The sequence below is a fragment of the Cryptomeria japonica genome, unplaced genomic scaffold, assembly GCF_030272615.1.
Source record: "Cryptomeria japonica unplaced genomic scaffold, Sugi_1.0 HiC_scaffold_316, whole genome shotgun sequence".
NCBI lineage: Eukaryota > Viridiplantae > Streptophyta > Pinopsida > Cupressales > Cupressaceae > Cryptomeria > Cryptomeria japonica.
Genome location: NW_026729138.1, coordinates 1 through 16,796, shown reverse-complemented (window position 1 = coordinate 16,796; position 16,796 = coordinate 1). Strand labels below are relative to the sequence as shown.

Here is a 16,796-nt window from a genome sequence, read left to right as displayed (position 1 = left end):
GGAATAAGAATTTTAAAATGTTATAGTACTAACCTAATAAACAGATGGATGGCAAATTTGTTCATCTAAATATAATCAATAGCACAAATCCAAATGTTGCAGTCACCATTTGAACAACTATGCCAAGTACGGATACCTGTAAATGAATATTCTCGTTAAACACATTGTTGTAGATTCACTCTTCCAAGACAATCATATTCTCATTGGTAATGAAAACCCTAGGTCTCCTTAACACTATTTTGCATTAGTTGCTTGATGCAACAAATGCAATTCTTCATATAGAAATCGTAAAAAAATTTCATCAGTTTTGTTTTTTTTTCAATAAAAGTGGATTATTCCACTAAACTTTTTATTAATATTTTTTATTTTTTACATAAGATTCATAGAGCATACCACAGGAAAGAACCCTGGGAAGAGAACCTCTGGTCACAACACATATAATATCAGTTTTGCATAGAGCCCATATGACAATTTGCCAAAAAAACCCATCGGATAATTTTCAAATGTAGACTCCATAGGTGCTATCAATGGAAGAAGACAAAATTTTCCAAAGCCCTGTGCCAAATCCCATGAGCCAAAAACCTTCCTGCCAAAAAAGAAAGTATGAAAAAACCTTTGAAAAAACACTATTATATCAGATACCATGACCTCGAACTCTTCTCCAGACAACGAACATGAATACTTGAAATGAAAGGGGAAAGCGTGAATAATTATCATCATAAAATTTTACATCGACGTTACTCAAGAAAATCATATGACTATTGCTGCAAACCTTCCCATACAATGAGTGAAGAGTTGCGTAGCTGAAACGCCTCAAGAATGCATGCATTTAATATTCTTCACTTCCTCCTTTACAACAATTAAATTGTAACAGCAGACTCTTCATATGTTTGGTTCAATTTTCCACTATGGTCTTTGGTCTTCCATCATGTTTCCATTTTCTTTAATGTTTACACAGAATATGCTGGAACTGTATAGGAACTCTTCGCCTCTCGGCGTACAAAAAAAAGGTTAGGTTACCTTGTGATAGTTACTATTTTGTAAAACAACTTTGAAGTGAAAGAAATGTTTAAAATTGCATTAAAAAAAAATTTACATAAATAGATATTTCTAATTCTAATTAATCTTCTATGCATTTTCAAATGAATTTTTATTCATGAGATTGTAACAGCGCTGATTTCAATCCAATAAAATATAAGAAAAAAGATAACAAGGAAGTATTCAATTCCATTGAAGGCGATCGATATATGTTTGTTACCTTTTGTTGCTTTGCCTGGCAACTTGAGTACGGGTCTTCGTTTAAACAATATAAATTTTTGCAGGCAGTGCATTGTTTTACAATTTCATGCAAATTGAGAAAAGCAAAAATTTCAATCCATCAAATTATAAGATAGGCTATAAAGAACTGACTGTTAGCATTTACTTACGGCATTCCGGAGCTAAGGTTGCCCTAAATTCTGTCATGGGTTCTCTAAACTTTGGAGTAGTCCACTCCTCTGTTTGATCTTGATTCTCTGTTAGACTTGGTTTACACCATCGCCACTCCATCACCCGGGTAGGTAATCCTAAGAGGCATAGTTCTGGCAGGATCAAAATGGAATAAGGAATTGACTTCCATGCGGTATGACACCTCAGCATATCCAACATTTCCAGCTTTGACAAATTGCTAATGCTTTTTGGAAGGCTCTCCAATTTTTCGCTCCAGCTCAGACTTAATTCCTTCAGCTGTGATAGCTTGCCAATGCTGTCAGGAAGTTCAATTAAGATTCTACAACAAGTTAAGTTCAAGTACTGTAGCTGTGACAAGTTTCCAATGTTGTCAGGAAGGTATAGTAAGTTTTCACAGTAACTCAAATTCAAGTATAGCAGTTGTGAGAGGTTGGAAATGGTGTTAGGAAGACAATCCAACTTCTGACATTCAGACAAATTCAAGGACTGCAAATGTGACAAATGACCAATGCTGTCAGGGAGGTTTTGTAAGGATCTGCAGCCAGTCAAGTCCATGATCCTCAATTGCGGTAAGCTGTCCACAACAGAGGTAAATTTATTCTTCATTGCTAAAATTACTTCCTCGAACAAAATCGAGCTGTGCATTGTCTTCGGAAAGGAACAAGAATCCACCTTTAGCCATCTCAAACTTGGAGGAAGATTGTCTATGCTATCTTCTATGTGCACTTGCTCCAAATGAAGATAGTGAAGACTAGGTGTGCCCAACATTTTAAGACTCCGTAAATCACCTTTATAGAGACGAAGGCCAGAGATATTGCTTACATTTTTGGATGAACTGCTTGACTGCGCAGCCTGCCATTGCCGGGTTTGCTCTTCTTCAGCAACCATTTGCCCCATATCTTGCACAAGATCATGCATATCAAATACATCTTTCTCGTCTATCCTTATCAGCAGCTTCATTGAAAGATTGGTGATAGCAATGCGCACATTCTTGTACATGGATTTCCAGAAAAGAATGGGATTAGTTGTGCGTTCCCCAATAAAAAGGCAAGCAATGTCCAAAAATATTTCTCTTTCCTCAGCACTAAGACCTTTAAAACTGATTTTGAGTGTTTTAAATATGTCTTTGTTCACTGTAAAGTTGTCAAGAATTTCATTCCAAGAGTCAATATCTGTGTCGTTCTGCTTATCATACAAGAAAGCTCCAATGATTTCCAGAGAAAGAGGGTGCCCCTTGCAAGCCTGCACTATTCTTTTCGAGAGCACTTCATAACCAGGAATTGGGGACGGTCTGAGGAAGGCGTGCCAGCTAAGCAATTGGAGACCTTCACTTTCTTCCAATCCGCTCATCTGGTGAATGCATACGGATGAGATGTGAGCTGTATTGAGAATGTGTCGATCTCGAGAAGTTATGATTAAGCAGCTGCCAGGAGACAACCAATGCCCAGCTAAGGCGTCCAATTGCACTCGGTCATCCACATCATCCAAAATGACAAGGGCACGGATTCCTCGCAAACGATCTGCCAACAAATATTTGCCCTTTTCCACACTCTGCAGTTCTTCTTCATAGTTGACCAAATCTTTGAGAATTTGCCCCTGCAATTTTGTAAGGCTAGTGGAGCGGACATTAAATACAAACGAAGCAGCATCGAAATCATTACAAGCTTCATTGTACGCGGCCTTTGCAACTGTGGTCTTACCAATACCGCCTATACCCCATATTCCAAATCTAACCGCTGTTTGGGCTGAACCGAGATGCAATTTCTGAATGAGATCTTTTTTCACCGTTTCTAATCCCACTGGGTATTTGGCAACTTGTAACGGCACCCTGTCAAGTGTCTTTATTATGTCGTTCACGACCTTCTTCACTAGCTGAGCTTCGAAGCTGCATATGGCGAAGTTAGTGACAGCTATAAAACAAAAAAAGGAATGAATGTATTTTCTATCGTTTACAAATGTCAGTGCAATTACAAAGTATATCTATTTTGTACTTATTCTAACTGTCTAGACAAAATATAATATTCACAATATTAGAAGGGAACTAAATAACCATGGGGAATATTTGACATGAACGCATCTAGTTATGGTGATGAACAACCCAAGGAAAATGCACCATCAAATTTGAAGGATCTCGAAAGGAACCATAAATAATGTAATAATGTAATGGTGAAATGGTGAAGGAGAAAATTACTTTATTAGAAAGCTACATCTACAATCTTATTAAATGCAATCTACTCAATAATCAAAGGAATTGTTACCGATGAATTTTAAGGACCTGCTAATCTATGAGATCAAACTTTTAGTAGGATGAAGATCTTTGAAGGAACCATTAACAATGAACTTGTGGGAGAGAATATTTTTTCACTAGGAAGTAGGAAGTGCAGATCTACAACATTATATTTGGACTGTTGACAATTTGAAACCAATTGATAGTATTTAGAGCAATGACAACAGTCATTGAATAAACCCTTGAAATCTAAAGATTGAACCCAAGAAAAATCTACCTTTGAAAGATCAAGATCCACCAAGCAAGGCTACAAACAGCTAAAATTCACAGATCACTAACCTAATCTTCTCCTAAGAGGAGGGTACACACTAGAGTTAATGACAAATACAAAAAATTCAAGTCACACATAATACTTTGAGCTCGGTAATATATTTGTAGAAACATTCATGCCAAAAGGTCTATAGGCCTCATCAGAAGTCACATTTAGCACCAATTTCTAGATATGAGGAAACTATTGTATATTCTTTATCGCTATTGTTATTCACCTGTTTGAGTTGAGTTGTTCCTTTTAATTAATTAACTAAGCTTAGTCATGTCAAGGCCTGAAATCTGATCTCAGTATGTGTTTCTTGCACTCCCTTGTTTATTAGATTTAGTAGACTCTGTTTCCAGGGTGACTATATATATACATTCTTTTACCTCGATTGTTTTTCTCTATGATAAGAACCAGGTCACGTGCAAAACAGTTTATCTATCCTTAATTTTCATGCACTCAATCCACAACTCTTGCGCACGTCTCTGACAAACGGTTGATTATTTACTTGCTTGCATAGTCTTGTAACGTCCATTATTGTCTGGTTATAATTTGTGTTGATGCCTTCCTTCTAATTTCTTAATTTGACCTTCTCTTTTAGTCTATGTTACTAGAAACGAGAAACAAAAATCGAAACAGAAACTGCAAGTAACATAAAGAAAAACAGAATATTTAAAGGTTGCGTATAAGAAATAATTTCTAATCTTAATTTTAGAAAAAATTAAAAAATCAAACTTCCAAAAGTGATAATATAGAACTACCAACTGGAATGAATATTTAGAAAACAAATCAAACTTCTTACACGGGCTTGGTGAATATTAAAAAAAATTAAAAAATCAATGCAAAAACTTTGGGCACTGCTCAGAAACCGTTTCCGTTCGTTGAAACCGGAAACGACACGCTGTCGTCCCGTTTCTGGCAACAGAGTGAATCAGTTTTAGCACAAGTTGTAAGGTTGCAGTAAATGATTACTTAAGATTCATAAAACGATACCTTCTATTAGATTGGATGACCACACCCTTGTCAAACAGTATGCCAAATTCTCTTCCTTCCATAATTACATCATTCAGATCCTTATTGTTCCTATGCTTGATTGTTCTTCCACATTTTGTTGCATGCATGTCTATCCAAGTGACTTTTCCTCTATCAAATACCGAATGCCTATCTTGCGTTTATCTCAGTGCCCATCACTACGCATATCGTGAGAAAACTAGCTCGTTTTGTCACGCAAGTATTTGTTCTGCCTTGAGCATGCACAATTTTTCTATATCTAGAGTCAAAGTCAAGTCGCATGCTCATTCCAGTTCGTAGCAGTGTAATAGTGTATGCCTCGGAATCTGTAATAGTGTTTGCAGCACCAATGAACGCCCAGAAATATCCCAATACAACCTACTTCCCACAACCTTTTTGTTGTTTGCATTGTTTTTTTCTCCTCAGCCTTATGTTTTCTTGGTTCGGTAAATTTTTCTTCCGGCCACCTTTGGCTTAGGTGCCATCACTGACGGGATTACACTTCTATATTGTCTAGCATGAAATTGAACATGGGATTCTGCTTTGGAAGGATCAATATTGTACATACTACATAGTAAGTTGTACATATCAAGCAAATGTCACAGCTGAGGAGCCAACTCAATGCTTCACATTATAGAGTGTTTTTTAAACATTTAGACGGTCCCATCTAGTTGAGAGTGGTGACTAGAGCTTAGAGTCTGCAAAACTATGTATTTATGGGAGTTTGTTTTGGTTCAGCCAATATAGTTTATCCTGAAAACTATGAAATAATGGAGCCGTTAGTATTGTAAGTTGAAGCCATAGAATGAAGTTGAAAGGATTAAGATAGTTGAAGCAAAAGGAGAAGCCACCTAAAGCTGCAGATCGTTGACAGATGTCGATGATGCCAACTTAGCTGCATTCTTGAAAATAGAAATTTCAAATGATTAGAGAATAAGAGCCATTTGTAAAAATTATTTCTCCTTTCGTGAAAGATATTAAAGCTATTAAATTTGGGTGAAAATATTAGAAAGAGTCATAGTATTTAGAGTTTGCTGCTGTCAAAAGCCAGATCATGTCATATTTAATCATGTTATGTTTAAAAAAACAGGATGAGCCCATTTTTAAGAGATTGCATGCATTTGTTAAAAAGTTGTTGAAGGTGTGTTTGAGCTACCTAACGAAAAACATGGGAGAGTGAGTAAAGGTAAGTGGTACTACCCAAATCATAGAAACCAATCTATTAAGTCAATGGGAAAGATAGGAAAGAAGTGAAGAAAAAAAATGAAAATTTAATTAGTCAGATAGATCTTTTAAAAAATGAAATAATGGAAATGAAGAAATTTAAATTAAAGATGACTGCAATCATAAAAGAGGGACAAGCTGAAAAATGTAAATTTTTGGATGAGAATTGTGATCTTGAAAAAAAAATTGAACAAAGTAAAAGAGAAAATGAAGATCTAGAGAAAAATGAAGATCTAAAGGAAATGTTAAAGCTATTTGATAAGATTAAGAAAAGGAAGGACGATTTAGAGCAAAGAGAAAAGGTGTTTGATGACTTAGAAGAGAAACTGAAAAAAATAGAAGAGGAGAATAGTTTATACAAGAAAGAAATATCAAAATTGAATGAAGAGAATGAAAGTTGAAAGTCAAAAACATTGGTCCATGATGATTCATGTAGTACAGAAGATTTGTGTTCATCATTTGATAAGTGTAATTTTATTAAAGTCATTTGTGATAAAGATAAGCATGTTAATGAGTCTAAAAGTCTTGTTAGATGTGATGAGATTAAGAAAAGTTGTTTTTAAATTGTTGGTTTGAATATCATGAAAAAAGGGGGTTATAAAGGTAAAGGATTGGGAGAACATGAACAAGGAATCAGAGAGCCTATTGAGGCAATAATGAGGCCAAAATATGAGGGCCTTGGATATGTCACAAGAAAAGAAAATGATGCTACCAGTTCAAGCAAAATAACCTAAGAAAGACATTGTATTAGGTGTTCTCATTGAAACAGAGAATCACATTAAAGACGTGTTGGGATTTGCATCTTTGTAAAATTTGTGGTTTAAGAAATCATTGTGAAAAAATGTTTTGGAAGAAAGAATCTACAACAGATTGTATAAAAATGGACTGTAGATGGACCTATGGATCTTGTTGGCAAAAACTTACAAGTATGTTCAAAAGGTTGTACAAATTTTCATTTGTGAAAAATGTTAACAATCATAAAAAGTTTGAATGTTTAAAAGTAATGAAAAATGTTTTTGAGTCAAAAGAAATCATCGTCTAGCAAGACAACTATAGATTATGAAGTTGCAAGATGTTCCAAGCTGATGTTTTGAAGACTTGAAAACAACGAGTTTGAGAGACTGCCGCAACAGTTGAGGGAAGCCAAACGAATGTCCTTTTATTGAGAAAAGATATGCAGATCTTAAAGATGGTTTGAAGTTATTATGCAAAGAAATAATTTAAGTCAGCAGACTTTGTTGTAACCATCAGTTAGAGACAAAAGAAAAGAACTTGTAAAAGAGAATGTATCAAAGACATTGTGAATACTGAAAAGTGCAGTAGTTGTAGCAATAGCCAGTTAACAAAAAAATATGAAGAAGAGACTGCAGACGCAAAGAAATATGAAGAAGAGACTGCAGACACAGAGAAAAGATTGCTAAAGACTTTGACTACTGTAGCAGTTGAAGAAAGTTGCAAAGAACAAAAGAGAAGATTGCTAAAGAGTCAATTGATAAAAAATTGAAAAATTTCAAATGATTGACCTGTGGCAAAACGGACAATGTCTAAGACTTCACTTTTTCCACCCGCTCAAATTTACAGTCATTGTTATTCGTCAGCCAAAAATTCCAATCAATTCTGTAGCAATTTTTTTTTTAAAAGAAGACTTCCTGACACTTGAAAAAAGATCTGACGCCCCATGAAACCCAGTCTTACCGATCCTTTTTCCAGAAATCTAGCGAAAGGTTGAGTTCTGGAATATATGTTTTTGCACAAGTTTGTTGGAATAGCCAACCCCAACCACCACAGTTATGCTATCTCATCAGACAAGGCGCTGCTGCTTCAATTAGTACCTGAAGACTTCTGTTATGAATTGTCTTATCCTCATCTGCCTCTGTCCTGCTTTTTCAAACTCTTTTATTATCACATTTATTATTTGTCAGCAGCCCATACACAGCCCATGCTCTATTTTACTTGGATCTAATTTTATTAACTCAACTTTCTATTTGTATTGTACTGTGTATTTTTAAGTGCAATAGCTGAAATTCTATGTTGATCAGCTGAATCTATATTGCTTTTGTATTCTCTATGTCTTCTTATTCTGTCAAGTTTCGGAGATTAGATATATTTATAAAAATTTAGCATTAGAAAACATTTATTGACAAGGAAGAAATTACTGCTGATCTGAAAAATGAGCAGACAAACTCAGAGGGTGTTAAGGGATTTGACAAATTACAATTATTTTGACAAATGGTAGCATAATAGGCACTAGGCTTAATCAGTGCATCCAACACACTGGATGGATACAACTGAGTGCTTATTTTAAATCTGAAGGATTACCAGACAAAGTTTAGAAATTTTAACTGGCTTGTGAAACTGAAAGATGGCTCCTTCGACATAGACAAGCTCAATAGTTATATTTAGGAAATGGTTTGGGCTGAGTGGATTTGATTTTGAGCTATTACTTAAAATTGAAACAAAACAAGGAGAAAATGAGGTAAATTACTAACCTTCCAGTCATATCCAGGGACCAGCCTGAGCGACAACAGATCTGCTCAAGGGCATGCTTCCACCCATCAATCTCTTCTCTTGAATATCGATCTAATTGGCTATAATATTTTTCAAATGATTTCTCATAAGGGCTAGAGCTTCCTTGAGGATATCTAACATGGGTCGGTTCCATTTCATAAAAAAGAGGAATGATCAACCCAGGGGAAGCCAACATTAAGGCAGCCTCCTTGAGACACCATGCCTAGCTTGCATATCCTTTAGAAAATATAGGAATGCGTATTGAACTGCACTTAATTACATTTTCCAGGCCTAAATCAATGATTTCCCCCTTTTTTAATTTGTGGCTGTCAAGAAACACATTCAATCCAGCTGCGGAAAGAGCTTGAAAGAGATGATCAACGAGAGTCTTTCTCACATCTTTCCCCCTGAAACTCAGAAACACGTGATATCTCTTATCATTTAAAGAAATTTTTGTAGCGCCACGTATGTAAAGCTTGAATCCGTCCATCTCTGAGTTCTAACTGAAAGGAAGGAGAATGTAAAGATACAGAGGCGCGAAGTAGAAAACCCAACTGTGCGCAACTTCAACTTCGTACATGAGTATAATAGGAGAGATCAGATCCCACAGAATTCAATAATTCATGAATTTGGTCAAATTGGTTTTCGATTAGATTGGGTGAATTTTTTCAACAAGTCAGTGTGGCTCACTAATAACCACAAACAGTTTGACCAAATAGAAAGGATGCAAAATAGGGGAGAGGGACCAGTAGTTGTACGGGGTCCAATAGCTGTTATAGCAATTGTGCATATAATATCCAATCTTGCCACATATTTATACTATATAATGTAAATAAATAATCCACATGTAAATAAAAAAATTGCCAAATGTTGATCAAAATGGACCAATACTTGAACATAAGAGAACCTATAAATGTTATATAAAAAAGACATAAATACACTAATTAACAAGTGAAATAGATATTTTTTATTTCAAATAAAATATCATAGCTATCCACTATAAGTCATTTATAAAATAAGGTACTCACTTAAACAAGTACTGTTATCATAGTGTAAAAATATTATTCTTATGTGTACAACTATTAGGGTAGCAATGTATATGCATTGGAGTATTTCATATTAGTAATTTGTCTTATCACAAATATAAAAGGTGAACACAATAAATACCTTGTTTTTCTCCATGAAATGTGAGAGATTGTCCAAAGATTTAAGTGTTCAACAATTGGTCCCTTTGTGTTCATATAAGTTTTATTTTATATCATAATATGTTGTTTTGTGTTCAACTATTGGTCCTTTGGTGTTGGATATAAAAGTTAGAGATAACACACATTTATGATTAATAATAGGCATTTGGTCCACTTAAGTTTCATATAAGTTATATTTTACATAAAAATACGATATTATATTAATTACAAATGATATTTTTTTATTCAACAACTAGGGATTTTTAGATTAAGTTTTGGTCGAATCTTTAAAAAGTCACTTTTTTGACACTTTGCACTAGACGTGTTATTTTGATGACTTGCCTGATGAGTCACGCCTTCAAACCTTAGTTGTAGATAGTTAAGTGTCCATATTACATTTCTAATAAAAAACGGAGGTCTTACAATATTCCATGTGACGGCTACATGTTGACGAAGTTAGCCCTAACGACTACTGGTCCCTCTCCCCTAATTGAACCGACCGATTAGTTCACTATTTGAGAGAGTCAGAGGGTGAGGTAGAAGATGCCAATGAATAGCACACCCAACTGATTTAAAAAATTAATTTTGCAATGTCGTCGAAGCCAATGGTTAACAGTATTCTAAAATCATCATGGTCTAATGGCTGTGAGAGGGATGCAGCTATTCTGGCTTCAAAATGTTATATTCGTATGTCGTGTTATATGACATTCGTGAAAATCACAGCAGTTAATCGCGTCATCGACGTTCAATAACACGTGAATGTCATAACATGTGAATGTCATATAACACGACGTATGAATAGAATATTTTGGAGCCAGAATAGCTATAGCCCTATGAGAGTAGTTGTTGATTTAATATCTACACTTGTTGATTTTTTATGCGCACTTACTGATTTAATGTCCAATTTTTTGTGACAATATTGTACCAATAGTTGTGACTTCATTATTGCTAATGATGACTACCCATAATTGTTAAAAGCAACCAATCGTGTGATACCACATCGGCTGCATAATCTTGGGTCTCCTTTTTGCACGACCATTGGTCTCACCTTTTTGGGTTGTTTTGAACACCTTGACAAAACACATGTTGATGTGGCATCATATTTGATGATGTGGCCTTGAAACCTTAGTTACAAGCAAGGGACTTGCCAAGTTAGCTAGCTTAAAAAAATGGGAGTGATTTGAAATTTCCACTAAGATTTTGAGATGCACGAAGTTGGGGTGCTCAACTACTAGGTCCTCTCCCCTAGGACATGTTAGATCTCAGCTTAACTTGTGCTATGGTAATATAGTTTCAAATGTTTAATACTATGGTGGGTAGCTCTCTAGATGTATATTGGTATAAAAGATCACTATTATGTGAATTTTCTTGGTAATTTTAAATTTTGATAATTTTTGGATTTTTTTTTAAAATTATTATTTAATAATCTTTCTTCTTCAAAAATAAAAAAGGGGTAAAAATTTATTCAATCACAAAAAGAGATACAAAGCAAGAAGGGTCAACCGTCCAACAAACAAAGAGTAGTACACAACCTTGTCTTTCTCCACTAAGTGATCCAACACATGAGACAATTCTAGAAATAATTGTCCCCCATCCACAATATTCCAACTCTACATTTGATCAAAACCCGTTTGGCCAAACAATCCAAATAAAGTTTCAATTATTTTTTTGTTTTATTTTATTAAATAAAATATATTTAATTTTAGATGTGTATAATATTTTATTAAAAGTTATTTTTTATTATTCTTTGTCAATTGAACCATTATTAAACAATGTAAAGACTACTATAAATTGATGAAAGAATGTGTAAACTATTAAACAAAATTCTATTTGATGACAACAAAATATTTCTGATGTGTATTCTATTGTTTTTTTTTTAAGGTTAGAGTAGTTTAAAGTTTATAAGAAATATATATATTGTTTTGTTGTTGTTGCAAATAAACCTAAAACATATTTTGGGTTATAAATTACTTCACCATTCATGTTTGAAAAAAAATTTATAGATGGAAAATTAAATGTTCAATTTTAAAATTTCATGTAATGGAATTTTGCACACTAGTTTACATTTTGGTAGACTGAATAGTTGATAGGAGACTCACAAGGATTTGCAAAGAATGTAGTGGTAAAATGAGTTTTATTGTATCAACACATGTTAAATTTTTATTTCAATACTTTCAAGTGACATAAATTTTAAAATAATAGTAATTTCACGGTAGCAATTATTTAGTAAGTATTGTTGATTTTAATTATTAATTTGACCTAAATGTTTCTAATTTTACATCAATTAAGCTATAGAATTTATGTTCAATTTAGTATAAGTGTATTAGAAAATAGAATCCTTAATGAGAAATTGTATGGATATCATATTTATATGCCATTATGATCTAAGTCTAGTAATAGGCGTGGTATACCTAATTTCTCTCAGTAGTTCAATTTAGGCCTAAATGTGTAAATGGATAAACACTTGCACATAGTAAATCTTCTTTTTGGATGCTCAGAGTTGAAAGAATAGGTTTTCAGTGTTTTCAAGATATGCATAAGATTTTACTATTAGCATGGCTTGGGTTAAATCATATTTTATTAGGTGTGATATTCGAGTTATATGATCAATCAACTTCTATAAATTAGTGTTATATCTTGCTAGACTATCTAGCATCTAACTTATGTTATTTAAGCTTGCACAATATTTATTAATGTTGGGAGACATTCTGTAGTTGCATAAGGGTGTGAATGACCTATATACATAAAAACTCCAAAATAATAAATACAATTATCAACTTTATATTTGTTTAGTTGAGAAGAATAAGAAAGAAAAGTGATAGGAATAAAACTAGTAATCACACCTTGGTGTGCAATGGGTACATTAAAGAGGTGTGGAATGCCAATTAGGGAAATCTTTGATCTATTTTTCAATAGTGAGAGGGGGAAAGATAGGGATAGAAAGATAGAGTGATAGGGGGGAAGTGTGTGAGAGAGAGAAATAGGGGAAAGGAGCTAGTGAAAGAGATGGATGTGAAGATGCATATGGATAAGGAGAGGGAGAGAGGGTTCCCTCTTTACTTCTCAATATCTCTACCTCTACTCATACCTCTATCTCCCTCTCTTTATTTAACATTATCTCTATCTATGTCTCTCTCCTCTTCTCTCTTTGTATTTTCCTTTTTCTATTTTCTCTATCTCTCTCACTATCTCTTGTTACAAGTGCAATTGTCATTGCACCAAAAGATCGACCTGTTAATGTCCAATAAAACCACTAGACTTATAGAATCCATAGGAGGTGGTTAAGACATGTCACAAACTTGAGCACTACGTTGCACAACACAAGGAGACCAAGGAGACCAAGGGCGAACACCTTGTATCTCTATCTTTATTTCTCTCTCTTCTCTCTATTTGTATCTCCCTATCCCTCTCCCTATCTATTTATTTCTACCTTTGTTCCTATTTCTCTATCCATCTTCATCTCTTTCTCCTTCTTTGTCTCATTGGTCTCCTTCTCTTGTGCTCTCCCTTTCTCTCTGTTTTTAATTTCTTCACCTCTCTATATCTTACATGTATCTCTCTTTTCTCTTCATCTTTGGTTTTTCTCTTACTCTCTCAATATAATTATCATCTTAAGTGTGCAATGGGTACATTAAAAAGATCTTAAAGTTGAATTATCATATCCTTAATCAAATGACATGCTACCTTGAGCCTAAATCCCCAAGGACACATGTCATCTTTAGATTGTTGTCATGAAACAACTAATCAAAAGTTACTTTCTTTTTCCCTTTGTATCTCTTGTATTTCTCTCTTGCTCTTTTTTATTCCTCTCTCTCTCTCTCTCTCTCTCTCTATATATATATATATATATATATATAGTGTCAAAAATTGCACCCGATGTTAATTTCACACTTATGCATTACACTTGTGGCATCTATGACAAACCTATGCTTGGAATCTTGGATTTTCATTATTCAAACCTCATATGGTTGAAATTTATGATTCCAACCTATGCTATTTCCACGTTTTTGGTTTTTCTGTCTATTGCAAGTGCAGGTTTCCAAAAATCGCGTCTCTGACTCATCATATTGTGTCTCTACCAAGAAGCAGTGTCTGAGTTTCCTGTTATCACGTCTGTGTTTAGATTTTGTTTTGCAGGTTTCAGATCTTAAAATTGCATCTATGTCTGATATTTGCAGGTCTTTATTTAGAAAGTGCCTCTACATTCGGTATAACTGTGTTTTTGTTTTCAGCTTTCATTATCTTTTCCATTTTAGGATTTTTCGACTTAGTTTTGGCCTAACCCCCTTGTTTGGACTAACGAAGCAGTGCAACTATCTTGAAAAAGAGAAAACATCATATTGTCGAAGGCCCCCTTTCACATTTGGACTTGGATTTCTAAAATTAACATAACGAGTGTGCTTGCAAGTAGGGGTAATTTATTAAAAGTACTAGTCATTTGTTGCAAGGGTAATCTAGGTGCGTGTCTTTGCATTTCTAGTTTAATTAGGGTCGCATCTTTTTCATTTGGGGTTAAAGAAATTGTTTCAAGTGTTTGGTGCATTCTACACACTTTATTTTTATAATCCTAGAGGTGATAAAAAAGGTACCCTCTCCTCTCACCTTCCATTGGACCTTGGGTGTAAGAGAAATTATTATCATCTTCTATGTAGGTAGGAGGGCTTGTCTCCAGGGTAGTCCATAAGGCCAAAGTGAGAGAGCACGACCCAAGCAGTACTTCTTTTTCCCTCTATATAAATTAATACATTACATGAAAGTCATGACGACTTGGTGATGTGTTTCTACACGAATGGTTCTCCCTAGTATCCACGCTTGTGTTGGATGTGTTGTCACCAAGATTGCACTTGTGATGCTTAAGCTGAAATCTTAGGAATCTTGTGAAACATGGAAAGACCTTAGAGACCGTGGGTTGCTCAAATTGAAGGTGAATATCTAGAATGAATTGTTTCTCCTTGATGAAACACCTAAAACTATTTCTTTGATGGTAAAAAGAATAGGAAGAAAAACTTGAATTGAAACCTATCCTAAGAGGTGATGCACCAAATATTTAAGAAACCTAATCAGCTGCACTAACTCATAACACATCTTAACAAAAGAAACCTTTCTTGTCACATCTCAACAAAGTAAGTAATACATAAATATTTCATAGAAAAGGGCTAGTTTTAGAGATTTCTTGAATGAAAACAATGAGTTTTCACAACTACAAACTCCTAAGACTAGCTAAACACAATCTATAACCTATAATTACTATGCACCTTCTTGCATTAATGTTGTTTGAAAGAGACAAAATAAGAGAATTCTAACAATGAATTAGAAGAACTTCATCAAATCTTTCATTCAACACAACACATGAACTATTAAGGAGGAAAACCTGCTGCTATTTTATTGAAAAAATGAAAGAGTTGTTGTTACAAATCTGAAAAATGCTTCCATTGAGCTACAATGTATCATGCCTTAATGTTGAGTGCAAAAGAGGTAGAGAGAAAAAGGAACTAACTTAGAAAAAGAGAGGAGAATAAGTCTTATAGAAAAGGACCCTTGAAGGAGATGAAGATGAACTGAGAAGAACTAGCGTTGAACAAAATGAAGAATTGAACGCTTCTTCCTTGAAAACATCACCAACTTTGCATGATATGGCCTTGAGGTCAAATTTGATCTTGAAGCATGCATTTAAGAAGGGTCAATATTTTTCTAAACTAAGAGCTAACTACTACAAAAAAGGTCTTAAGTGGTGATTAACCAATGAGGGAGTATAAAATGAGGTGGAATTATTGCAAACTACCTCTACTGTCCTCCTTTTCTGGCCCCTTCTACATGAATTTTGGAACTTCATCTTTTGCCAAGTTAACTATCCCTTGAACTATTTGTATCATTTCTAATTGATACATGACATGAGTTTACTTAAGCCTGAAGTGCAGTAAACCCTTATAGGAATAGAAGGCTTGTAAGGACTTTAATTTACCTTGAATTTACTCATATCTTTCATTATTTCAATGTTGAGAACTATTACAAACTATAAACCTCTTCTTTAAGTGCAGCTCTAGATCATTGTGGCACTATATATTGGTCTGCAATCACTGCAATCAGGAATTATGAGAGTTTGTTTGATTTTTTCTATCTTCACAAATTCCCTCACACCTAGAATCTTTGAAGTCTATGAATACTTACCCACTAATTCTACCCTAGACATTATGAACTGCCATGGGATTACTTGCTATGCTAGTAAACTATCACTATCTTCTAGCTTATATCAAACTTTAACACTAAGAACCTATCACTCTTATTGTATAATGTTCATCTGTTGGCAAGAGATACTATAATGGAAGAGATAAGTGCTTGAGGAGTGTTTTGGTATTCTCATTGATGGCAACTCAGATCAAAAGATTCATTCAGAATATGCAAAATCATCCTATCAAAAGTTCAAAGTCTACTTTGCTTAAGTCTAGAAGGTGGAACACAGTGTTCGACAAAGTAAGAGTACTTTGAGTAGAACTAAATTTTGGGTGCACATTTTTCTTTGCGGTGGAAGAAGTAGTCGATTGGATTATTATAATAACTTAATCCACAATTGTAGCCTTCGGTATTGATTCTCATGCAAGATTGAAGATTCGACATTCGATGTTTCAGGAAGAACGAGGTTCTTTAGCTAATTAGTGGTATAACGTGTTATGCAGAATCTTTGGGATAATTTTGTGGATTGGTTTTGAGTTCGAGGTTGTCAAGTTGACATATGTGATGGCATAATCCTATTCTCTCTTAGGGCCTATAGTCTTTCCTATGTACTCCCCTACCAATTGTTTTCTTATCTCACCTTACTCAAGCTCACAAAGTAAGCTTGCTCACTATATCCTTGAAGGGTTGTAGGACACACACATTTGAT

The 16,796-nt window shown here is 34.4% G+C and overlaps 1 protein-coding gene across 6 annotated transcripts; it reads right to left on the bottom strand.

Moving 5' to 3' along the window:
* Positions 1-411: 411 nt before the first annotated feature.
* On the bottom strand, positions 412-9,406 carry LOC131079065 (disease resistance protein RUN1). Of its 6 annotated transcripts, none has more exons than XM_059215864.1 (4): positions 8,714-9,406; positions 1,259-3,334; positions 773-989; positions 412-586 (listed from the first exon to the last, which is right to left on the bottom strand). In XM_059215864.1, the coding sequence occupies exons 1-2, from the start codon at positions 8,926-8,928 to the stop codon at positions 1,420-1,422; spliced, it is 2,130 nt and encodes a 709-aa protein (XP_059071847.1). In that variant the 5' UTR covers positions 8,929-9,406; the 3' UTR covers positions 412-586; positions 773-989; positions 1,259-1,419. The 6 variants fall into 6 exon arrangements, with proteins under 6 accessions (XP_059071847.1, XP_059071849.1, XP_059071851.1 ...); XM_059215866.1 differs by having other exon boundaries at positions 412-582; XM_059215868.1 differs by having other exon boundaries at positions 783-989.
* Between the last annotated feature and the right edge of the window lie 7,390 nt (positions 9,407-16,796).

Excerpts from the sequence above, each read along its gene's own strand:
- LOC131079065 (XM_059215864.1), bottom strand. The coding sequence starts at position 8,928 with ATGTTGGCTTCCCCTGGGTTGATCATTCCTCTTTTTTATGAAATGGAA. Across the intron at positions 3,335-8,713 it reads TCCCTGGATATGACTGGAAG|CTTCGAAGCTCAGCTAGTGA; the intron begins GTTAGTAATTTA and ends CGCCATATGCAG.